General features: G+C 44.2%; 1 protein-coding gene across 10 annotated transcripts in view; it reads left to right on the forward strand.

Annotated features, from left to right (window-relative positions):
• The window catches only part of TIAM1 (TIAM Rac1 associated GEF 1), a 381,203-nt gene that overhangs the window by 269,131 nt on the left and 86,739 nt on the right, over positions 1 to 25,333 (forward strand). For all 10 annotated transcript variants that reach the window (XR_006608160.1, XM_045085165.1, XM_045085166.1 and 7 more), the window contains 4 exons: positions 257 to 429; positions 16,707 to 16,931; positions 18,763 to 18,948; positions 24,968 to 25,114. Coding sequence is in view for 9 of the 10 variants with exons in the window: in XM_045085165.1 (XP_044941100.1) it covers positions 257 to 429; positions 16,707 to 16,931; positions 18,763 to 18,948; positions 24,968 to 25,114 (731 nt within the window). In the remaining variant the exon portion in view is untranslated. The remainder of the gene's footprint in view (positions 1 to 256; positions 430 to 16,706; positions 16,932 to 18,762; positions 18,949 to 24,967; positions 25,115 to 25,333) is intronic.

Genomic DNA, 25,333 nt, shown 5'->3' on the forward strand with positions numbered 1-25,333 from the left:
GCACGCGCGCTCTCTCTCTCTCTCTCTCCCCGTGTCTCTCAAATAAAATCTTAAAAAAAAAAAAATCGTTTCCTTTCTCTCAGTCCATCTAAGATTTCAGTACAAGCAAGGCCCCTTTCTGCCTACTCTCTGGGATTCCACATGCTTTCACTTCCAGCCCTCCCCTTTCGACAGGACACGAGCAATAGTTTCCACCACTGAATTCTCATTGTACAGGCACCGACCACTCACACGGACCCCTGTTTTGTTTTCTCAGGGTGCACACTCTTTTTCTACGAGAGCGACGGCAGGTCTGGAATAGACCACAACAGCATCCCCAAGCACGCTGTCTGGGTGGAGAACAGCATTGTCCAGGCTGTGCCCGAGCACCCCAAAAAGGACTTCGTCTTCTGCCTCAGCAATTCCCTGGGTGACGCTTTCCTCTTTCAGGTTTGTGGGGCACTTCCTTTTGGGACGTTTCAAACCTCGGAACCAGCCATCTTCCTCTCCGGTCTATGTGCTCCACACCCTGTTTTCCTTTCAGTGCTGGGTTTTATCATTTTTTCACTATAGAAACAAGAGTGATCAATGACAAAATACACATTTACATTGAAATGAGAGAACTCACCCAGAGTGTTCCAAGGGAAGCCCAGGGAAGGACGTGAGTGGACTTTGAGACACTTGCCCTGTTCATCACTTGCCTGTTGAAGGATTTGTCGGTGTAATCTCAATGCCGTTCGTGTAGAGCCTTAGAAAGAGATGATGAATTCCTTAATTTAAAAATTATTTGAGCTGTCATAATTTTGTACCATAATGTTCTCTTCTAATATTACTCATAAAGTAAAATAATGACATCCCAGAAATGACTAGCTAAACCCAGATAATTTCTCTTCCTCTTCTTATCAGAAATTTGTACCCAGTGTTCTTGAAGTTTGCATGTTAATTGTGTTTAAAAAAAAAAATACTAACCTGCTAATCCCTTAAGGGTTAGCATTTAATTTTGTAGGGAATTATTTGGGTTTGGTTGGATATGATGCACTCTACCAGAACTTTTGGTTGTGTTAGTTAGGAGGACTTCCGTCATGTGTTTCCATGATGCAGGAATTCCTCCAACTTTTACTATCTGCTTCCTACATGCTTTGCACACTGCTTTTGAGAACAAGAAGATTTTGACATAGTTCCTACTCTTAAAATTTTCCCATGTGATGTGGGACAAAGACACATGGATAGACCTTTGTAGAGTAGGAAAGCCTGACCATTAATGTTAAAGGGCGAATAAGGATGAATTGGTTGAAATGGATAGTGAGAATATTCCATGCAGAAGACAGATCTGGATAAAAGGCATAGAAAAGAGCAATAGGTTATTTCATTGAGTTTTTGGATCTGGCCATTAAGTTCTTTCCTTTTGGGCCATTAAAGTAAGAAGGTGGTCTTTTTTTTTTTTTTTTTTTTTTTTTTTGTGAACAGGCAGAGAGCATGTTTTTTCTTGCTTTAAATCAGTGACATAAAACATAAAGAAGAGTGTACAAAACATAAATGTATTGCTCAATGAAGTATCACAGAGTAAATATGTACTACCACCTAAGTCACGAAACATATTTCTAACACCCTATAAGCCACTCCCCCACCCATGCAGGCTACTAGTTGGGTAGAGGGAATATGTATTTTATCATCCAAGCGAGGATACTTTTGTTTATCTGGGAATGTCATTTCTCCTTCATTTTTGGAGGATAGTTTTACTGGGTATAGAATTCTTGATTGACAGTCTAATTGGAGTGTTTTGAAAATATTATTGTACTGCCATCTGGCCATGGATTCTGATGAGAAATCAACTTTGACTCTTAAAAGGATCCCTTGTATAGATAAGTGGCTTCTTGGGACCACCTGGCTGGCTTAGTCCATAGAGCACGTGATTCTTACTCTCAGGGTCATGAGTTCAAGCCCCCAAGTTGGGGGTGGAGCCTACTTAAAATGAAAAACACATGAATTAGATGAGTTGCTTCTCAGTTGCTACTTTTTATCTTTGTATTTAAACAAATAGAGAAATATAGAGAATATGGTATGGTAAGTTTCTAAGTGTTAATTTCTTTCTCTTTATTCTACCTGGCATTCATCGAGTTTCTTGGATGTATGGATGTGTGTGTCCAAATCACATTTGGAAAGTTTACGGCTATAATTTCTTTGAAGACTCCTCCTATCCATTTCTCTCTCCTTCTGGGACTTTCATTATGTTTATATTAGTTGCACTTGATGGTGCAAGTCTCTGAGACTATGTTCATCTTTCTTCATTCTTTTTTTTGTTCTGTTTCATGGGCTGGATAATTTCAGTTGGCCTACTTCAAGTTCACTGATTTCTTCTTTTGCCAGTTCAAACCTGTTGTCCAGCCCCTCTGATAAATTTTTCACTTCAATTATTCTACATTTCAACTCCAGAATTTATATTTGGTTCTCTGAAAAAAAAATTCTTTAAATTTCTCTATTGATATTCTCTATTTGGTGAGATATCATTCTGATACTTTTACTTCTTTAGACATGATTTCCTTTAGTTCTTCGGATATATTCCAAATAGTTAATTTAATGTTTTTGTCTAGCAAGCTACCATCTGGACTTGCTTAGGGACGGTTCCTATTGACTGCTTCTTTTCTTGTGTATGTGCCATGCTTTGTTGTTTCTTTGCATGTTTCTTACTTACGTGGTTGAAAACTATATTTTGGAGAATTTAATGTGGTGACTCTTAAAACCAGATCTCCCCACCCTCACCCCCAGGGTTTGCTGATACTGATTGTTGTCACTGCTGCTTGTTTGTTAAGTGACTTTCCTGAAATCTTTAAAATATTTATTCTTTGTCATGTGTGACCACTGAAGCCTCTGCTCTCAGTTATTTTAGTAATCAGCTTATGATTGGAGAGATTTCCTTAGATTCCTGGAAACAGACTTCTAGTCTTCCCCAAGGATCTCTATGTCTTCAGCACTCAGGGAGCTAATTAACGGCTCTGCCTTAGCCTTCATGTCTGCTTGCACAGAGCCTCCAGGTCAGCTAGAGGGGTGAGCATAGGGCCTTCTCGGGGTTTTGTGGATGTGTCTACAGTCCTATACATGTATGTGACTTTCTAGATTCCCTAAACTATGGATATCTTATGAATTCATATCTTATTCCCCAGCTTTTTAAAAAGTTTCTTGGTCAGCTACCTCTTTTGTCTCAACTGTCATCATGGGCTCAGGCAGCGATGATATTAAACAGTTGTTACTGATTATTTTTACAAATTCCCCTTGGGATAAAGGCTATCTGCACATGTGAGTTCTGCAGTAAAATAGGAACAAGCCCTGTGAATGGGGGTTTCCTATGAACTGTCAGGTCAAATAATGGCAGTTCTCTGAGAATGGTGTTTTGTGGGAGCTCATCACCGCCCCCCACCCCACCCCGCCTTCAGTGATTGCTAGACTGCTCTTTTTCACCTAATTGTGTAGGTAGGGAATTGAAGATGGGAATATTGGCAAGCCAGAATATCCTCAAAACTTGCTATTCTTACTGAGATTCAGCTATCACTTTTTCCAGTAGAAGTACCTAACGTTGTTACAGCAAGATCTAATTAGTTGCCAAAGCTCTGAAAAAATTGATTTTGACCATTTTTGCCAGTGTTACTGAATTTACAGAGGAGCATTTTTTTTAAGGTCCTTACTCTCCCATTTCCACTGATTAAACTCATCAGGACACTGTAGAGACTAGATGGTTTTGAGAGGGATACCAGCTTCATTAACAATTATGCCAGGATAACAGGTATAAATTACAGCAGGTTCAGGCTAACTGGGATGTGTAGCAACCTTTCCATAGGTGCATTTGGGTTGATCCCTATTTGGGGGAGGATAATGAGCAATGTTGTACTCTTTTATCTGTGTTCAGGATATGTTTGTCCACATTTCTAGTGGTGTATACCTAGGACTGGTATTGCTGTGTCATGAGCTAAATGTACACATTCAGGTTTAGTAAATACTGCCAAACGGTTTTCAAAATGATTGAAATAATTTATGCTCCCATCAGCGGCCTAGGAGAATTCGAGATGTTCCTTATCCTTGTCTAACACTTGTTATTGTCAGATCTTTTTTTATTTTTCATTTGTAAGCTATTTGTGTGAAGCTGAGTACATTTTTGAGGGTTTAATGACCAACTCAGTATCATTTTTGCTAAGGGCTTGTTTCAAGGGCTTATTCCTGCCTATTTTTCTGTTGGGTTGTCTCTCAGTGATTCATAGCAGTTCTTTACATATTTTCTGTTTCAAATTCTTTTGATTACATGCATTGCAGATATCTTTTTCTACTCTGGCTAGCCTTTTACTCTGTTAAAGGCATCCTTTGTTTTACTGACTTTTTAAATTTAATGTATCTCATTGCTCAAATTTTCCTTAATGGGTAGTGCTTTGTGTATCCTATTAAAAAAAAAAAAAACCTGCTTTTTTGCATCTGGCATAGCTTCTTATTAATTATTTGGATATCTTATATATGAGGGAGTGCCTAACTCTGCTAATAATAACAATCAATAATAACATATGATAGCAGCAGCTGTCTTTTACTGAGTCCTTATTGTATGCCACCATCTGGAAAGTGTTTTACATTGTGAGTCACATAGAATTCTTTAGAAAATTTTTTTCTTAACTTAAATATAGTTGATATACCATTTTCTATTAGTTAAGGTGCACAACAAGGTGATTTGGCGATTCTGTATGTAAATGTAATTACCATTTGTCACTGTACATTATTACAGTATTATTGACTGTATTCCCTATGCTGTACTTACTTTTCATCTCCATGACTTATTTATTTTATATAACTGGAAGTTTATACCTCTTAATCCCCTTCACCTGTTTCGTGTCTAAACACCACCCCACCCCTGGCCCCTGATCCCGGGAACCACCAGTTTGTTCCTGGTATTTATGAGTCTGTTTCTGGTTTTGTTAGCTCATTTGTTTTCTTTCTTCAGTTCCACATATTAGCGAAATCATAAGTCACATTTAATTCGTACAGCAATCAGTGAGTCGGATTGTATTATCTGTATTTTAACCAATTGACGTGGACTGTGTTCCCCATTTGGTGAAGCTCGGGCTTTTATAATGGGTAATAATTAGATGCCAAGTGACAGTTGCTGAGTGTTGGCTGGATTCAAACCAAGCCTCTCTTTCTCTAAAGTCTTTTAGTGTCTAAATATACTATTTATCCCATTTCTGTTCCTATTTAAGAAGAACATGGGCAGGAGTCACTGACCAGAGTCAAAAGGCCCTGTTTCTCATTCTCAGAATTAAGCCACTTGTTGGGAATATTTCAATATTTCGGCCATTCTTGGCTAATCTGATCGGTTTCAGGAGACTCTCCTTTTACTCACACGCTGCTGATGTGAATTCCTTTCGAAAGGAATGCCTTCCTGACCATAAAATTGCTGGTACAATCTAAATATCCAATAGGTCACATTGAATAAAATTCTTTGGTGGCAACATAGGACCTTATTCATGAAAACCTCTATGTCCTCTTGTTAGGGGGAAATTTTTATGCCACTTACGTGGGATAGAGCACAAAATGAACCTTTTCAGAAGAAATTGCTGCTGTTCAGGATCCATGAGGGCATTTTCTACCTTCTACTTATTGTAATCCACATGACTCTAGAGGGGCTAGGTTTGAAAGAAATCTGTGTGTGTCGGGGGTGAGGGTAACGCAAGGGAGATCAACCACGATTATGGAAATAATTTGCAGTTATTCCAGCCCTGGGGCTCAATTCAGGGCGCACAGTTGACAGAGCCCGCATGCTGCTGATTTGGTGCTGTTTTTCAGATCGGCCCATGGTAAGGAGATTCGTGTTACCAGCGAAAGCAGAAAAGGGGTTTTGTGTGCAGGATGGGGTTGGGAATGGGCCTGAATATTAGAGCCAGCTTAGGTAGAAGAATTGCTGTGCTGTCTGCAAAGGGAGGCAATGGCTCCTGCATTTCAACTTTTCTAGAGATCTCCCCTCCAACTGGAAGCTGGCACCAGCGCCTATCACCTACTAAGTACAATTTCGTATTGGGCCTTCCTCTGTCCATTACTGGTGGATGTTACGTACGGTTCCAAAAAGCTCAGGGGGTTTTATGGTAAGAATGATGCCTGATTGAAAACAAAATCATATGCAGTGACGTATCTCCAGAAGTGTAGAAAATCTCTGTCAGGGGTCACTGCCTTTCCATAGATGGTTTTCTTATCATTTAGAAAATCACCTGTAGGAGGATATAGCATGGATGTTAAAAAGAGATTAGTGAAAAAGGAATAGTATTTACACCATTAGGACGAATTGGGCGTTAGATATAATATCCAAGTCAGATGTCTTGTAGGTAGCAAATGCTCTTTACATGTTACGGTTCTCATTTTAATTATAAGGAAAAGTGTCTAGTGCCCTGTACTCCTCTTAAGTATCTTTACAGAAGGTGAGTGTGGCTTTCCGGTGACGAGGCTAAGGCTTTGAGTGTTACTAGGCTCTTAGGCTCCAGACAGTTATTTTGAAGTACCACATCTGGTTCTGTGTAGACTTGATGAAGGTCATTGGCACACATGCCCTGAACCAGGGCAGCCAGATTAGGGAAAAATCTGGAAATTATCTTACACAAGGAGGCATCAAGTGGACTTGGTAGAAGAGACTCCAAAGGCGATTTAGCATCTTGAACTTGAGTAGATTAAAGTCTGGCCTCGCCTTCAAGTTAGGCACTGTCTCTGCAGAGCCCCTGCTAGCTGGTCAGCCTGCCCACTGCCTGATGACCTCCATTCCTGGGAAGCTTGGAGCTCTTCAGCCATCAGCTTTGCTCGTTAGCTCCAAGATTTATCAAGTTCTTCGTTGTGTTGATATAATACACTCTTTATGGTGACTTTTGTCATTTGCCTTGGTTTCCATAGGTTTTCCAGGTCTAAAGCAATTCTTCCTCTTCTTTCTTCTAACCTTTTTCATGCTTGAAAACAGCTCTCATCTGTCTCGTGCCATGTTTTCTGTTCAGGCTTCCCTATGGAAGGTTTCTGAGCCATTCTCCCTACGATTCAGGTCTTTGGTGTTCTTCCTTGTAAATAGTTCTGGAACCCAACCCCCTGTCCCCTGTGAGGTCAGTCCTACGCAGTCTGCCCACAGTTTGGTTCCTGCTTCTTCCCATTTTCTTCACCACGCTAGGGTCAGTTCCTTAATTTAGTAGGAACCGCACCAAACTGTTGATTCATACTGAGCTTGTGGTTTATCATACCCACAACATTAACTCTTACAAGTTCTCTTCCATCTTATAATAGATGTTTCAAGAACTCTAAATCCAGAAGTTAAATATACTTCTTTGAAATCTTATGTTTGTGGTTTCTGCGCTTCTAATGAACTTGTTGAAATCTTCTTGGATCCTAATTCGATCTTCCCTCTTCATGCTCCTCTGCAGATCAGACAAACTGGACCTTTTGTCGTTGCTTTCTCTGTTGGTTTAAATGTCGCCTTAGTCTGTAGCTAAGTCCTGTTTTCCCATTGCCATAGATCATCTCCCTGCCTCTAGCTAGCCACTTTAGAAATACTTATCGTTGGTTTTGACATGGGTTAGTTGTGAAGGTGGGTGAACTCCTAAGATATCTGAAGCCCCAGGCAGATTTTATCTACATAAAGAATTTGTCTCACCCCAGATCAGCTTCGTCAACACCATTCTGGTGGCTCATCTCATGCAGTCTAGTGAAAGAAATACCAGATATGCTGATGGGAACAACCTGCTAGGCATAGGCTCATCCAGGAGCTCCTTAGCCTATCTTATTGATGCTACGTATGGGATACAGGGTCAGAAAGCTCCCTGAAAGGGAGAAGGGAGGGGTGTTCCTCCCAGACCCTGTCCTTTTCAGGCATCAGAAGGGATTTTTTCCAAAATACGGGACCCTATTTGCTTAGCTCTTAGGAGGGTATTGATGGAGAGTGTGGATGTTGAAGTACAAAACGAATACACGGGGCTGGTACTCATTTACAGCACATGCCCTACTATTATTGTATTCAGAGGTCTCCTCACATATGTTAAAAGTACAGTGCAGGGATATAATTGTGGCTGAGCTAGATTCTAGTATATAGTCTGTATACTATTATGTATTTTCCAAATAATATGTTACTGACCGTATTTGTCTTCCTTTTTTACATTATTTTAAATTTGTATGAAGTCAATATGAGCACATAGTTTTAAAGAATTCAGTTAACCTTAAAAGACTTAGAGTGAAATTCTCCTCTTGTCCTCTACCTCTTCCCCAAGCCTCAGGTCTGTCCCCAAAGCAACTAGGCTCAGTTATTTTAGCTGGGTTTTTTTGTTGGGTTGGGTTTTTCTTTTTTCTTGTATTTACCTTCATTTCTCATGAACATGTTTACAGTATTTCTTAATTGACTTCAGACATCAGCTACTAACTTTCTGTGATGACAGATGGATATTCAGCTGTATTATATATGAATTCTTTCCTTTCTTCATGTTTGTATATGGTTATATGAACATTTAGGATTAAATCAGTAATCTCTGTTATACTGTTAGGATTTTCCATGCTGCTGTGACCATATAAATCATATTAGCTGCTGGGCCAAATAGGGTACCATCATTTTATATTCCTTTCTTGAACAACTTTTTGGTTTTTTTCCTATAGTTAATGCTTGCCTCTTGTTTTCTGCTCCATTTACTTATTTTTATGCTTAATTAGCAGTATTTTCTGAATCTCCAACTTATTATCTAGTCTCTTAGTACTATTTTGTGTCCTGGAGATTGCCTTTCCCTGGCCCTTTACCCTCCTGCTCCCTTCTGTCTCTTTTCCTGGCCTCAGGCAGCGTAGTTACCCTGGTTTTCCCCTCATTACCGTAGTTAGATTCTTGGATTCCGCATCTTCCTTTTTTCTCCTTCCTTTTCAGGAATACAAACAAATAAACCTGTGATAACTTCCTACAAAATGGTTCATATTTGAGAATATCTTCATTCTGCCTTTTACTTGAATTATCTTTGAGGCATTTGGAATTTGGTTTGAAACTTATTTCCCCTTTATTCACTTAGAGTCTCATACCAGTCACATTTTGGATTATCTTGTGTGTGCTTTATTTTCTCCTTTGAAGTTTTAGAATAATTTTCCGTCACCAGGGTTATGACTTCTCAAAGGGGTTTGCCTTCTGTTGAGATCTTGATTTTCTTTTTATTTCTAAAAGCTCCTTTTCTCTCTCTTCCTCTCCCTCCCCTTCCCTCCTACCCTCCTTCCTTCCCTTTCCCCGTCCCGCCCACCCTCCCTTTCCATTTTTCTCTTTCCTTCCTTCCCTCCCCCTCCCCCACCCCTTCCTCCTCCTTTCTTTTCTCTTTCTATCCTCCTCTCCCTGTTCCTTTTTCATTGTAACCTGTGCATTTGTTTGTTTATAGCTTTAGATTCTTTTGCGTCTCTGTCTCTGGGGATGTTACTGGGTTTTCAGGGAATTTTCGGGGCTTCATGCATTATTTCTCTTTCTTCGAGATACATTGGCTTCTGCGCGCTTCGGTCTCTGGCTTTCATGCTAGAGGCGTTCATCACATGTCTGGTGGTCCTTGATGATCTGATCATATTTAAATGTGAGGTACCAAAAAACTGCTCGGATATTGTTTGTGCCGTCTACGGGGGGCTTTTAAGCATGAACAGATGGTAAGACCTTTTTGTTGGGGGTGTCCGTTTGACAGTGTTTATTGTTCTTTTCTGTGGGGCTCCTCGGCTTTGCCAGAGATGACTCCTGCCATTGCCATCTTCTGGGCAGCCTTCCATTGATTCCCATTTGCAGTAAACAGTTCCTCCTTTTGTGCCCCTCTTCCTAGATTCTGGACCCTCTCTTCTCCAAAGAATTTACCTTAGGTGGGTGAGGGGGTAGGGAGAGGAGGAAGTACGAGGTGGGGGGTGGTAACCAGTTTTATGACTTGGTGCAGTGGACGAGGAGAGCCTCATATTAAGTTCTCTTTGCAGATGGTAAAGATGGTACTGGGATACTGGGACACCTGGCTGGCTCAGTCCGTAGAGCTTGTTACTCTTGATCCCGGTGTCTTGGATTTGAGCCCCTTTTTATTACTTAAGGAAATTTAAAAAATGACAGCTTATTTAAGTCTTGTATAAATAAGATTTAAAAATAGAAAAAATAAAGACTTTCAAGAATTCACACAGGAACTACATTCCCTGCTAACCTCTTAAAAACACCTAACTTTATTCCCCTTTTCTTGGTTCTTTTTAAATGGAAAAAAAGAAGTTCAACCTACTTGACAATTATTCTCGTGCCTCTATAAACTCAAATTATCTGAAATTTTAGTTTCCTAGATATGGCATATATTCCCTAGTATTTCTCTCGTTTAAAATGAATTTCCCTTTTCCTGCCACTCACGTAAACCATTGATTATCTGAAATCACTGAGTATCCTCCATTCAGTTGGGTAATTGAAGCTGGAGCTATTTAAATACATAATGAAGCCCTGAGCTTCATCTTAACTCCGCACTCAAAGGGGCTCTTATGCAAAATGCATTTTTTGCTGATTATATTCCTCTGTTGGCAAGAACTTTGCTTATTCCCTTCACTGAACTTTGTACAGTATTTATAGCATCTCCAGAGGGCAAAGGAAGAATCAGGAAATTCAGTTTTGCTACCTGTCTGCTGCTGTTTGTTTAATAGAGGCAGATGAGTGTGGAGGAAATCACAGCCGTGGTGACAGGAGTGGGGGTGGGGGGGTGTCTCTCCTTACTGCCCTTTGACCCCTGGATTCTGACAGAGGGCCCTTTAGTGGACCTAATGTCCCTAATCAAACTTGCCTGCTTCAAGAAGGCAATGCAAAGGTAGCGGTTTTGAAAAGCTTTTGCTAGCATGTCAGATTTTAAGTCCTGGGCAACAGTCTCTCAAGTTAGTGGTCTGCCGTGACCAGCTCTGCAAACTGCCAGGAACTGTTAACAGAGGTTTTCTGCTTATCTTGATGTTGACTTCAGTCAGGGTGGACCTAGCCCACCTTCTCCTGGACACATAGCTCTGGGTGTGCCCCTGGGAATGGACCAGACCTTTCACAAAGCTCGTTTAGGGAACTGTGCTTCTTAGAAATAGACTCAGCTGAATGATAGAGAAAGGCAGAGACTGCTGTGTTGTTGAGACAGGACAGCAGGAGCGGAAGTTTTCTCTAATGGAACTGCCTTCAGCCACTAACAGGTTCTGGAGAAAGTTGGAGGCTTGAGGCATACTTAATGGTTAAAATGCCTGATGGATACATTTTCCATAAAGCTATAGGCAGACTTATCTCTCTCTCTCTCTCTCTCTCTTTCTCTAGGCTGTGGGGCTTGGTGCTTTTGTGTATTTGTTTTTTGAAGATTTTATTTATTTATTTGGCACAGAGAGAGAGAGAGAGAGAGCGAGTGCACAAGCAGGGGCAGTGGCAGGCAGAGGGAGAGGGAGAAGCAGGCTCCCCGCAGAGCAGGGGAGCCTGATTTGGGACTCGATCCCAGGACTCTGGGATCATGACCTGAGCTGAAGGCAGATGCTTAATCAACTGAGCCACCCAGGTGCCCTTGTGTATTTCTCAAAGTCTTAATTGCGGTCAAGTACACGTGACATAGCATCTTAACTGTCTATAAGTGCGCTGACATTTGGTGGCATTAAGTACGTTCACACTGGGGTGTGTCCGTCAGCGCCGTCCATCTGCAGACTCCTCTCATCTTGCAGACCTGAAACTTGCAACACGAGCTCCCGCTCCCCTCCTCTCCGAACCCCTGGCAACCACCATCTTTCTTTCTTTAAATAAATTTCAGGATAGCTGCTCTGCCAAATTTAAATATACATCTTTCAAAGGCTCCTTCGCTTCTCGGCTAGTTTCGGTCTTTCTTTCTACTTACTCTTTTTTTTTTTTAAGTAATCTCTGCACCCAGCCTGGGGCTCAAACTTAGAGCCCCGAGATCGAGAACCGCACATGCTCCGTCGATCGAGCCAGCCAGGGGCTTCCACTTCCTAACGGGGATGCAGACATAAACTCTCTGGCATCAGAATGGGGGTGTGTTGCCCTTGGCTGAGTGTGGCAGAGACCCTCAAAGGTGGAGGGAAGAAGGGGTCCCGCTTTCATTAAAGAGAGGAAGAGGCTGTTGTTGTACAGAACCTATCAGATTATGGCTCTCCTTGTGGTTGAAAGTGTGTTACATAGACTCCTCGAGAAGCACTGAAGTGGGATTTTCACTTGCATCAGTCAGGATGGTTAGATTATTCTGTAGGAAGATGCAGCCCTCATATCTCCTTTTCATTCTGCCACGTGTCTGACAGATACTGGTCTGAGGCTGTGTTTGTCCCGGACTCTCTGGGACCCAGGCTGACAGAAGGTTCATCCTGACACGTGGCTTCCACGACTGTAAGCAGAGGGACCAGAATGGGAGTGAATCGGGCTTGTGTTTGGTGATGACACATGTCCATTCTCCTCAGATTCATTGACCAAAGCCATGACTTGGCCACACTGAACTTGAAAGGGAGCAGGAAGGTTCCATCCTCCTGTGTGCCCAGGGAGAGCTCAAAATGTTCCAATTGCAACACGAATGACACCACAGGGGGCCGGGTTCGGAGGAAGCGACGAGAACTAGGGGTTCAGGAGCAGCGTGGCATGTAACAAAATGATTTTCAGCACGGGATTGGTCAAGATCAAGGTTTGCAATAAATTCCTGTGTTATATCTAACTTTTTCTGGGCTTTGGTTTCCCCATCTGTAAAGTGCACCTGGGCCCCTTCTAGGGGAATGTTTTTTATTTTAAAAATTTTAAATTTCTAACTTAAATTAGCAGAGCCTGTATCATGTGGTTGGAGATCTTAACCATTAATTCTTCAGATCTGCCATCAGGCATATAGGTTTCCTTTTTTTGCTCCATGGGGTAAGGCGGGAGGGGTCTGGGGATGGGGGTTTCTCACGGAGGCGGGAGGTGGCTGAGGAGCCGCTGGGGGGGACAGATGCCCCCCTCACAGCAAGCGTCGTTGATGTGCTGGGTGTTTCTACAGCAGATGCACCTCTCCTCATGGCATGTGCTGCCTCCCCATAGATTCTGTCTGAGACGCTCCCAGCAGTGTCCTTGTGAATAGGTGAAAACGCCGGCTCCCCTAAAGTCTGAGCGCTCCCTGCGTCCCCCGAGCTGCACACTCAAAGGAAAACGCACGCTTCAGCTCAAGGAGGCAGCTGCTTATCTGATGACCGGGGCCCCGTTGAGAGGATCGGGCTGCTTGGAGCTTCCCTTGCAATCTTCTAGAGACAACTTTTAAGGAAAAATGAAACCTGAAATCTATTATTTTTAGGATAGTCACAGAAAAATTCTGCGTAAATTTAGGGTGCTGAATCTTAGAAGGTTTTTGTGTGTGTGTGTGTGTGAACTTGCTATTAAAGTATAATTTCTACACAGGAAAGTACACATTTTGATGGCATTTCAAAAGCTTATACCCCCATGTCGTACGCGTGTGTAACCAGCACCCAGACCACGGAACCAAACATGGCCAGTGCCCCAGATGCCCCCCCATGGTTCTTTCCAGCTGCTTCTCCCTCCCTAGCTCCCACCAAAGCTCTCCTCTTCTGACTTGTAACAGTACATCCGGTTTTGTCTATGTTTGTGCTTTAGACCAGGAGAATCGTAGTCTCTATTCTTGTATGTCTGACAGCTTGTCCTCCGGGTTACGTGCATGAGGTGTATTCCTGTTGTGGTCTTAAGTTCTCCGTGCTGTAGCATGCTTCATCGCACGATCATACCTCACGTGACGTATGCATTCTGCCGTGGGCGGTGTCCAGTTTGGCCCATTGCAGATGCTGCTGCTGTAACCATTTTGGTGTATGTATTCAGGTGAGCGTGTGCATGCATTTTCATTGAGCGTGTACCCTGGATTGCATTTTTGGGGTCACAAGCCATGACTTTTCTTAGGTATCCTCCAGTAGCTTTCCAGAGCACTTACACCGGTGGTATATTTCCATCCAGCAGCAGCCAGCAGAGCCTGGGAATCCTGGTTGCGCCATATCTTTGCCTGCACTTGGTATTTTCTTCCTGGAAGCTTTTTTTTTTTTTTTTCCTAAGATTTCACTCATTAGAGAGAGAGGGTGTGCATAGAGGCAGAGTTAGAGGGGAAGCAGACTTCATGCTGAGCAGAGAGCCTGATGCCAGAATTTTCCTCCTCTGATGTTCAATCCCAGGACCCTCAGATCATGACCTGAGCCAAAGGCAGATGCTTAACTAACTGAGCCACCCAGGCTCCCCCCTCCTTTTTTTTTTTTTTTTTTTAAGATTTTATGTATTTGAGAGAGAGAGAGAGAATGAGCGTGGGAGGGGCAAAGGGAGAGGGAGAAGCAGCCTTCCTGCTGAGCAGGGATCCTGACATGGGGCTCCACCCCAAGGTTCTAGAATCATGACCTGAGCCAAAGGCAGAAGCTCAACCGACTGAGCCACCCAGGCGCCCCCTCAAAGCTTTTCTTTTAGAAAAGAACCCTTACTAGGTTGTTTTTCCATCTGAGCTAACTTCTCCCTCCCTCCTTCCTTAGCTCCCTCCCTAGACACATAGTTAATTAGATAGATGAAAAGTAGCTCTACTTGGTGACGTACCCACTAATGCCGAGGCACCGAGAGACTCTAAGGGTCAAACCCTGTGTTCTGTACCAGGCAGGAACAAGCCTGGTGCATTTATCACATATGGGAGGACCTAAAACTCTGTATTTTTCTGGAGTTACTTGAAAGTAATATAGCCTCCGGAAGGTGAGAAATAAACATCTATCTTTCTAAGAGGAGATACACCTTAACAGTTTGTAGCAACATTAAGCATTTAAAGGTGAATGTCCCGTACAGACCGCGGGTCCCTACAAGTATTTACCTTGAATTTCCGCTGTCACCACCTCCTCTTCTCCCCCTCAGTTTCCACAAGATGATCCCATTTGCTTCGCTCTGCCGCTCCTCTGAGAACGTCCAGCTCCCTGATGTCTTCGTCAGGCGCAGGCATAGACTTCTCTCTAAAAGTCTCAACTGCCGGGCTGTTGAGGTCTGCCTGGAAGGTGGTGGCTCTGTTGGTTGGCACCATGTCGCAGTTCCCTCTGTGGGACACCAGACCGAGGGGATTCAGAAATAACGTGGACATCTGGGGTGGTCTTTGGTTGCTGGGGTGCAGAGTACCAGGCAGTAGGGGCCCATGACCAGAATTTTGTTCACCAGCCAACCCTCCAGTAAGTTTGGAGACTAAGAAGATGCATCAGAGGGCGCCTGGGTGGCTCAGTGGGTTAGGCCACTGCCTTTGGCTCAGGTCATGATCTCAGGGTCCTGGGATCGAGTCCCGCATGGGGCTCTCTGCTCAGCAGGGAGCCTGCTTCTCTCTCTCTCTCTCTCTCTCTCTCTGCCTGCCTCTCTGTCTACTTGTGATCTCTCTGTCAAATAAATAAATAAATAAATCTTAAAAAAAAAAAAAAAAAAAAAAAAAAAAAAAAAAAAAGAAGATGCATCAGAGAGGGAGAGGGGAAAAAAAATCAGTGTTTTGTGCGTAAAAATGATGTTGGCTGTTACTTTAGTACTCAAGTGGCCGAATAGACCTTTTTCTTCAGTGAGTTAATTTACGAGTGTTTATTAAACCTCTCCGGGCTTCAGGGGATACCCGGAAAATTCTGGCCTGTCCTCAGTATTTGTAATGGTGGTTTAGTGCAAATGAGCTGTCTCCCCCAGACTGTTCTCTGACTTTCCCCTTTCAGAGCCCCTTGAGTCGCTTTGAGTTGCTTGTCTGTTGCTGGGGGATGGCCATGTTAAAGGAGAACGGAATGGGAAAAGCCGTTCCTCGCTGCTGGGTGGCTCCACTTCCTAGAAAACTCCCACGTGTCCCCGAACATAACGCTGCTTCTGGCTGCCTTGAGCTCCTTCCGCAACCCTAACTGTGTCATTGCTGCTTGACTCTGGCACGGGGCCTGTGGATTTGGGTCACAGCAGCTCGCCGGTGGCAGGGCTGGTGTGTTCCCTGGCCAGTGATGTTTCTTGGCCTCGATCTTGACCTTGGAACTGACCAGCCCTCTCTGAAAACTGACCTTTGGTTCAGAACAACCCTCTCCACTAGAAAGTAAACTCTCCGTATAGGATTATCACATATACAAGTGTCTTAAGTTAGGACTGCTGTTCACATAAATGGACAAGTAAACAAATAAATAAGCGGGTGGCTTGTAAGCGATAGATGTTTATTTCTCACCTTCCGGAGGCTGGAAGTCCCAGATCAGGGTGGGGGCATGGTTGAGTTCTGGGCAGGCCTGCCTCCTGATTCAGAGACTGCATCTTCTTGCTGTGTCCTCCCTTGGCAGAAGGGGACTAGATAGCTCCCTGGCCGCTTTTTATAGGAGCGCTAATCTGCCACAGGAAGGCTCCACCCGCATGACCTAAGCACTTGCCAAAAGACCTCACCGCCTCATACCATCACACAGTGGGGTTAGGATTCCAACATTTGAATTTGGGGGAGACAAATTCATTCCGTCACAACAAGCGAGTTCTGAGCAGACCCAGAGACTTTTATCCCACGCAGCTCTTGGAGGCCGGGGGTGGGTGTGGCGTCTGACCCCAGACCTCCTTGTTTCAGTGTCTCTGCAAGGGGAGGTCGGGATGGTGAGCCTGACCCACGGCGTATGCAGACCTGTCACCCTGACTCCCAGGGCCGTGGCTTTACTAGAAATGCTCTGGATCCCTGCTGATAACCTAAGAGGCGGCTGTTTCTTCTCGGCCCCCCCCCCCCCCCCCACTGCAGACCACCAGCCAGACGGAGCTGGAGAACTGGATCACCGCCATCCACTCCGCCTGCGCGGCGGCCGTCGCGAGGCACCACCACAAGGAAGACACGCTCCGGCTTCTCAAGTCTGAAATCAAAAAACTAGAACAGAAGATTGATATGGATGAAAAGATGAAGAAAATGGGCGAGATGCAGCTGTCTTCAGTCACTGATTCAAAGAAGAAGAAAACTATATTGGACCAGGTACTTGTTCTTCCACGTTGGGACTTGGGTTGGGGGAGTGGTAGGGCTCCCAAGTTCTTGGGCTCCTTGGAATGACAGAGGATCATTGGTGATGTTATTAGCCTGTCATCTGGGTGGCTGAATTCTTTACTGTGACAGTCACTGTCCCTCGCCCACCGTTCCCAGCCGATTGTTGTGAGCGGGAGGTACAATATTACATGGAAAGAATCTAATAGAGGAGGCTTCTCACTCCCACTGGTACCACACTCCTTCTAGGGCATTTGTGAAGTCGCCGAGTCTGGAGGTTGCCCCCCTCCCCCGCTTAGGTTGGTGAGGCGCTCTGCTGTGGTGGGACACACTCCCGATTCCTCAATTTAGAAAAGGTAGAGTGTCTTTTAAAAAAATGTGTTGCAGTGTTTGAGTAGAAGTATAAAGAAAGATTGAGCGAGGTGACAGACAGAGGACACGTTTGCCTTCTACTCAGTTGTTTCCACGCCTGTGATAGCCATCTAGTCATGCTTTGAAGCTTTGTCTTAATGTTTAGGAAATAATTATGTAGGTAAGTGAATTTAAACCACTGAGAGGTTGATGGCATGGGCCAGCCTGTGGTGTCCCATGGGTCTTGCCCACTGTTACCAGACACGGTATTTATTGTCATTGACGAAGGTCTCATGGCGTACAATGACCCATTTCGAAGTGTCCAATTCAGTGGCATTTCGTTCATTCACAATATTGAGCCCCCACAACCTCTGTCTTGTTGCCAGACATCGTCATTCACCCCAGAAGAAAGCCCTGTTCCTGTTAAATCGCTTCCCCTGCTCCCGGTGCTCTGCCTCAATGGATTCACCCATTTTGGATGTTTGATGGAAGCAGAATTACATAACACATGACCTTTTGTGTGTGAATTCTTGCCGTTTGTGTCATGTTTGGGGCTTGATCCACATTGTAGTGGATCTTTGTACACACCCTAGTTTATCCGTTTGTCCACGGGTGGACATTTGGACTCTTTCCACTTTCTGGCTATTGTGAATAGTGCTGTGGACGTGGACATACGCAAACACTATATTTCATGTCAAAGTAAAAAGTCCATGTCCACCATTAGTCGTTATCCAGATCATGGCTGACATCACTGAGCCCTCGCTGTGCACCAGACCCTGTACTGAGTCTCATTCTTGCATGATCTTTAAATATCACTTCCGTCTTAGAAAGTAAGTATTACTTGCCATTTTGAAAGACAAGGACACACACACACACACACACATACACACACGAAAAGAAAAAGAAAAATGAGGATGCATATCTTGGATATACCCTGTGGTTAGAATTCTATTCCAGAGCCTCAGTCTTCACCTTCTAGTGTTTTCTGTTTCCCACCCTCTACTGTCTGCCATGACCTCTTCCCAACAGCTCCTGGTCTCTTTGCTTGTGATCTTTAATTCACCTCACTTTTCCTTTTTTTCTTCGTCTTTCTATAAGAAGTCTTCTCTTGGTAAGTTCTAGAATTCTCCAGTGGTAGAAATCCTACATTTGGGTTTGTGGCCCAGAGCTTGGAGCTGATGGGCTACAATAGCCCACAAAAGTGACATCTGTAACGGGACACACAGAGCAACTAACATATACTTTCTGTTTACCAAACTTAATGTATGACTGTAGATCTTTGTGGGGGGAAAAAAACACTAAGTTATGAAAACAGTAAGTCTTGAGCTGCTGTTCCCTAGGAAACTTAGGGTACCTGTTGTTTACCCCTTACAAGTGTGATCAGTACCTTGAGAACATACAGATCTGTAACGTTTGTGGAGGATGAAGTTGTTAACGTTTGTTTTCCCTTTTATTCACCTTTTCACCACTGTAGATCTTCGTTTGGGAGCAAAACCTTGAACAGTTCCAAATGGACCTATTTCGTTACCGCTGTTACTTAGCTAGCCTCCAAGGCGGGGAGCTGCCAAACCCCAAAAGGCTACTTGCTTTTGCAAGCCGACCAACGAAAGTGGCGATGGGCCGTCTTGGGATCTTTTCTGTATCATCCTTTCACGCTCTGGTGAGTAGAGGCTGAGGTGTGCTTAAGAAATATTTATCTGGACTGTTAACCCTGAGCAGGACTCGGCAAGAGTGTCGGCCGTGTTTTTCTGATTCACTGCTATGTGTGGAGGTCTGACGTGTCCCCTCCCTCTGTGGTGGGTACAGATCTTCGTTTGAATCTGTTCTGAAATTTATTACTTAACGCCTGTCTTGATGGGCCCTAAATTACCGTGCAAAGAAGACAGGAAAGGTATTATCTTAAAGAGATCTCTGCGTGCAGTGTTTGTTGATAAGTTGTGTCATCTTTAGACAGTGTCCTGGTTTTTATCCAAATACAGATTTTTTTGATATTAACCTCGTGGAAATGTTAAGTGGAGAGCTCTCTCCTGCATAAATATATTTGACACACACGCACAAAATCATATAAACCATTTAGTAAACATAGATCTCTTTGGAGATCATCCTTCTCACTCGAATTTTAAATATTGTAATTCTGGAAATCAGTTCTGGACAGTCACGACTAGCCGATGCGTTCAAGGAAGGTAAAGATCTTCCGTGATTTTCCAGCCCGACCAACATAACGTGTTTGCTCCGGAAGGAGAGTGTTCCCCTGACCTCCGGAACGGCAGATTGCTTCGTCGTGTTGTGTGTTTGCAGTCTGTAATTTTATGTGCTTGCTAAATTGCGAACAGCTTTATGTACTTTTGGCTCCTTTCTTCTCAAAAATTGCTGTGCGAGTAACACGGTTTCAGCCCATCCAACTCAACACCCACTTAACATGTACTGCACCTTTAGCACATTTGCTGCGGAATTAAATGTTAAGGCTCAGGTTCCAGAAGCGGCTTTGGAAGACCTTGGCTGTGCTGCTCTTGGCTTGCCGTGTCAGCTGTACCCTTCAATTGAGTTCAGAGCTGTAATTCAGTCAGAGGCGTTTGTATTCTTTATAAATAGATTAGCGTCATCATTCAGATAATTAGGGGTAGATTTACATTTTTAAAGAAGTCTTAAACCAATTTCTGGAGTTATTAAAACTGGCATCCTGATTTGTTCTGCTAATTACAGCTCAGCTCTTGGTCTCTCTTGCTCTCCCTGGCTACAACCTCTCCATATAGCTATTAAGTCCTTTTTTCTTCTCTTTTCTTTTTTGTAGGGATGGGTCAACGTGCTGTGATGTCTAATCTTGCAAATGGTTTTTAGTTTGAGGCTCTAGGGCTGTTTCTCTGAGACCTGTACATCCATTTTAACTTGACCAAATCTCAGTTTGCCTATTGTACAAAAAACAAAACAAAACAAACAAACAAAAACCCCAAATTGGGATAAAAATTCTTGTTGGCTGCCTTGCAAGAATGTCGAGGTGGCTTTTGTGTTATGGGAGCTTATGACATCCATGGTGCAGGTCCCGTATTAATTCTAAACCCCAAGCATCCGAATGGCCTTTTTCCTTTTCCTGGGCTTCATGAGGTTTTTATAAGAAATAATTCTGTGATCCACCTAAAACTTCTTTGCCTTACTTTCTTCAAAGCCATCAGAGCTGACTTCTCTGAAACAAGGAAGTAAATCACTGTATTGTTACCCTTCTGTAGTTTATCTGCTGACTGTCTAATTTCCTCTGCCTCACTGTCTGTGATTTGTGTATTCTTTTTCTTTTGATGGGCAGGCTGTGACTGTCTGACCAGTTCAACATGGGAGAGTTAGGAACTTAGGCTTTTTGGGCAGTGATTTTATTTTATATATAAGTAGAGAGAGGCAGAGAGAGAGAGAGCTAATGCACAAGTTGGGGGGAGAAGCAGGCTCTCCGCTGAGCAGGGAGCCCGATGTGAGGCTCTTATCCCAGGACTTTGGGATGGTGACCTGAGCCGAAGGCAGACGCTTAACCGACTGGAGCCACCCAGGCATCCCTGATCAGTGATTTTAAAGAATATATATATATATATATATATATATATATAAAGACCTTATTTATTTATTTGAGGGAGAAGCAGGCTTCCTGCCATGGAGCAGGGAGCCCGATGTGGGACTCGATCCCAGGACCCTAGGATCATGACCTGAGCCGAAGGCAGACGCTTAGCCATATGAGCCAGCCAGGTGCCCCCAAAGGAGGATATTTAATTCCTTACGTGCAGCTTTCTCTTCCTTTGGTGTTTTCTCCCCGCTCCCCCGCAGCTGCGTCTGCAGTGTGGTTCTAGGTGCCCGTGTGTCTAGGTGCCCGTACAAACTTCTCTTTTCCATGAAGGGTTTTGCTTCAGACAGAACCAGTTAGGCAAGGCTGTCAGGTATCTGTTCCTGTTCGCTGCTCCCGTTCCTGTAGGAGATCCTGGGTAGGGAATTTTAGTCTGATTTATTGGAGACTTATTTTTTTCCTCCTCTCCTTGTCATTTGACCCCAGGGAATTTTTTTTCCTTGGGATTGAAACAGGCTTCAATCCGCTTTTGTCCAGAATTTTTTTTTTTTTCCCCTTCTTCTTCTTTTAAGGTGGGGGGTGCATGGGAGGAAGAAGTGTGAGGGCAGCCGGGCAGGGGGGCGGGGGGGACGGCGAGGAGATTTGGGCTACAATTTAAGTCCCATTCACCAGGAGGGCTTCCCATAATGCTCAGTGATTTGCAGTAATTAACTGAAGGGTCCCCACTGTACTCTTTGAAAGAAGGTTATCATTGTTCTTGTTTGCACAGATGAGCAGAATGATAGAGTAATCAGGTTCCGGCCACAAAGGGAGGCATTGTCTGGGCAAAGATCATTGAGAAACTCTTGAGCTCTCGTCTACTAGTTCTTTTGCCAGCTTCCCCCCTACTCACCCCCAAATCCCTGAGCTTGTTTTGGGTCATTATTGTGTTGGGGGTTGTACTTAGTTCAGCAGTTTCTAGGGCCCCCGGCAGTTTAGAATAGAGCCCTCGGGGAAGCACCCATTGGTTAAACAGACTAAACCAACTGGTCAACCGGTAACTGAGAATATTTATGATTGTAGAAGTTTCTCTTCTGGGGGCACGTGGGTGGCTCCGTCAGTTAAGTGGCTGCCTTCAGCTCAAGTCATGATCCCAGGGTCCTGGGATCGAGGCTCATATAGGGCTCCTTGCTCAGCAGAGAGCCTGCTTCTCCCTCTCCCTCTGCCTGCTACTCTCCCTGCTTGTGCGCTCTTTCTGTCAAATAAATAAAATCTTTTTTTTTTTTTTTTTTAAAAGAAGTTTCTCTTCTGGGCTCAGTTTTTCCAGAATTATAAACTGAAGAGTTACTGTTGGAACCACGTTATGCAGGATCTCTGCTTTTGCTTTGTGATGTTGGTTTATGTATTTTCTCCAATTCAGTCAACAAGTACATGGGAAGCCTGGCATATGTCACTTATTTTTGCGATCAGGTTTCTAGCAGCAGACAACCCAAAGTTCTTTTCCTATTGGAGATTATATTCTTGTGGGGGGAGATGCAGAAGAAAGAAGCAATTAAATAGACATGGTAGATCCAGTATTGATGTGTGCCACAGGGAAGTAACCAAGGTAATAATACAGGTACATATGAATATATAATCAGGGTAATACACCGGCCCTATATTTACATACGGCTGCCTGTATGTGTGTGTGCATGTATCTATAGGTGAATTTATCTGTTTTTTCTTTTTTTAAAGATTTTATTTATTTATGTGACAGTGAGAGAGAGATCACAAGTAGGCAGAGAGGCAGGCAGAGAGAGAGGCGGAAGCAGGCTCCCTGCTGAGCAGAGAGCCTGATTCGAGGCTCGATCCCAGGACCCTGAGATCATGACCTGAGCAGAAGGCAGAGACTTTAACCCACTGAGCCACTCAGGCGCCTGTTGGTGAATTTATCTGTTAATAAGGAGGTAGATAAATATGAGGCCAAATGGGCGCTTTTTCCCCTCCAGGATTTTTAACTTTTTTTTTTTTTTTTTTTTAAGATTTTATTTATTTGACAGACAGAGACCACAAGTAAGCAGAGAGGCAGAGAGAGAGGGGGAAGCAGACTCCCTCCTTAGCAGAGAGCCCGATGCGGGGCTCGATCCCAGGACCCTGAGATCATGACCTGAGCCGAAGGCAGAGGCTTAACCCACTGAGCCACCCAGGCGTCCCCAGGATTTTTAACTTTAATATCATTTATTTAGTGGCCTCATTTTGTGACGATAAGCTTAACTGATCATTGAATCACACAAGCATGAGCACACTATAGGCTTATTCTTTTTACAACTTGTGTTTACCGTTAAGAAGGTGAGGAGAATAGAGAAAATGTTTATCTGTTTCAAGTAGACATGTGCCTTTTGGTTTGTGATTTATTTATTTTTTTTTTTGGTCCCCCTCAGCAGCACCTTGAGCATAATAATCCTAGATCAGAGCTGTTTCTGTAATATGGTGTTGGATGTGGGATTTTTATCTGCCCGGATCTGGGTTTTCTTCTTTGCCAAGCTGGGAAAACACAAGATCTCATCTTCCTATTTTCACTTGGGACCAAAACCTTCCCCCGATACCCATGCAGAGAAGCTGTTTGGGTTCCTGTTTGTAATGTCTTTGCCAATCTGCTCATGGAGCTTCTAGGGGACTTAAAAGCCCAAAGAGGTGTGCCTTCTAACCACCGTGCTTGATGGCTGGGGGGCCCTGATGTTACCCAACGGTGTTTCATTCCATAGACTGCTGCCAGTTGGCAGTCATCACCCTGGGAGTGGCCCGTGTGGGAATCTATGACAAGGAGGTTCCAAGACTCATCTCCAGCAACAAAGAATGGGTGGGGAGGTTTCATTTCAAGTCTGACTTGCTGTATCTCCTGGCACTCCCTTATATGAAAGGAAAGCCCGTGGGTGGCCCAAGTGGGACCTCACTTAAGCTCCTGGGACTTCGCTTATAGCCCATAGGATACACTTCAAGCTTGAGCTTGTGCTTGGGAAGAACTCTGGAGTCCTCACCGAGATGCCGCATCTCCTTGAGCCCTTGTCCCAGAGGCAGATTTAAACTTGGTGGGAAGAGGGGGGAGCGGATGCCCTTGGAAATATTTATCTGGGCTGCTGGCATCTGGCAAATATCTCAACAGAGTTTAGCTTCCCTTTATTTATTTATTTATTTATTTTTTAAAAACAAAACAGAACTTTTATTCCCCCTTTTCCTAAACATAGGACACGTAAGGCCAATAAGGGGGCTTTGCCACTTTCACGGACCCAGGTCCTTCCCATCTGATGGTCCTGCCGTCTTGGAAAGGGTTCTGTCTGAATGTCCTAGACTGACTAGTTCGCATATGGACCTTCCTTTGTTGAGGAGGGAAGCGATGCAGAAGGGGAAAGTTGCCCTCTTCCTGAGGATGATTCCTGCAGCTTGTATGGCCCTTCTGCTTATCTCCCATTGTCCAGGACTTTGCCACAAGCGCATGTCCTGCTATAAAGGAAAAGAAGTCAGCTCTGGGTAGCCACGTGCTCAGCTACCTGGGGACTTGCTCTAGCTGAGGCAGAGGGAGAAGGATACTGGGGGACCGCTGTCACTTGCCTAAGAAGGGAATTACGGAATTCTGAGAAAATCAGTGGAGGAGTGGGTTAAGTTTAGATTTTTCACGTGGAATCACAAGAACCAGCACATCCTGTTTTTCCCGACGCTCAGGCACCGTTTTTCCAGAACGTAGAAACAACTCTGTGGCATTCGGGGAGAATCTTACTTAGCTTAACTTACTGCTCAAGGTCAATCCTGTGACCAGAAGGGCACCTACTTCTTGGAAACAGAACCTATACATTCTGTTACTATGTTTTCCTGGGATTTCGGACCGTGATGGAGTTTGCCAGCCTTTTGGTTCTATCTTAAATCCACGAAGGGCCCTCAAAGTCCTCGTGTATAGAGGTCAGAGATGAAATGCTTTGGCGGTGGGGTCAGTGTTGGCTTTTTAAAAAATTTCTATGAATTTGAAGATCTCATTGGCTTTATTAAGTAACTCATGAATCGGGCAGCGTCCCATCCAGCACGCGGAAGGATGCCCCCTGGAGGTGTGGCGTCGCGGGGACCCCTTGGAGCAGGGGAGCCCTTCTGACACCTCGCTCTTGTTGATGTCGTTCCTCACTGTTTGCAGGTGGCAGCTCGCACTGGGGAAACGGGAGTGAGACGTCGTACTCAGGCCATGTCCAGATCCGCCAGCAAGCGGAGGAGCAGGTTTTCTTCCCTTTGGGGTCTGGACACTACCTCCAAAAAGAAGCAGGGACGCCCTAGCATCAATCAGGTAGGAAGCAGGGTCAGGTCGCTTCCCTGGCCAGCTCCCGTTGGGCCTTGTGAGGGGGTGTGTGCGCCTTTATTGATCCTGGCTGCTCCTTCACATCGGCTGGTTGACACATGATGTTGCTTGCACGAGACTTTTAGTAGATAATGCGTACGCCTGACTTTGAACCCTGCTCTTAGTCTATCACCAGGCTCCTGTCTCCCCACCTGCATCCTTTCCGAA

Source organism: Mustela putorius, unplaced genomic scaffold, assembly GCF_011764305.1.
Source record: "Mustela putorius furo isolate JIRA1106 unplaced genomic scaffold, ASM1176430v1.1 tig00000832_pilon_pilon_pilon, whole genome shotgun sequence".
NCBI classification, from domain to species: domain Eukaryota; kingdom Metazoa; phylum Chordata; class Mammalia; order Carnivora; family Mustelidae; genus Mustela; species Mustela putorius.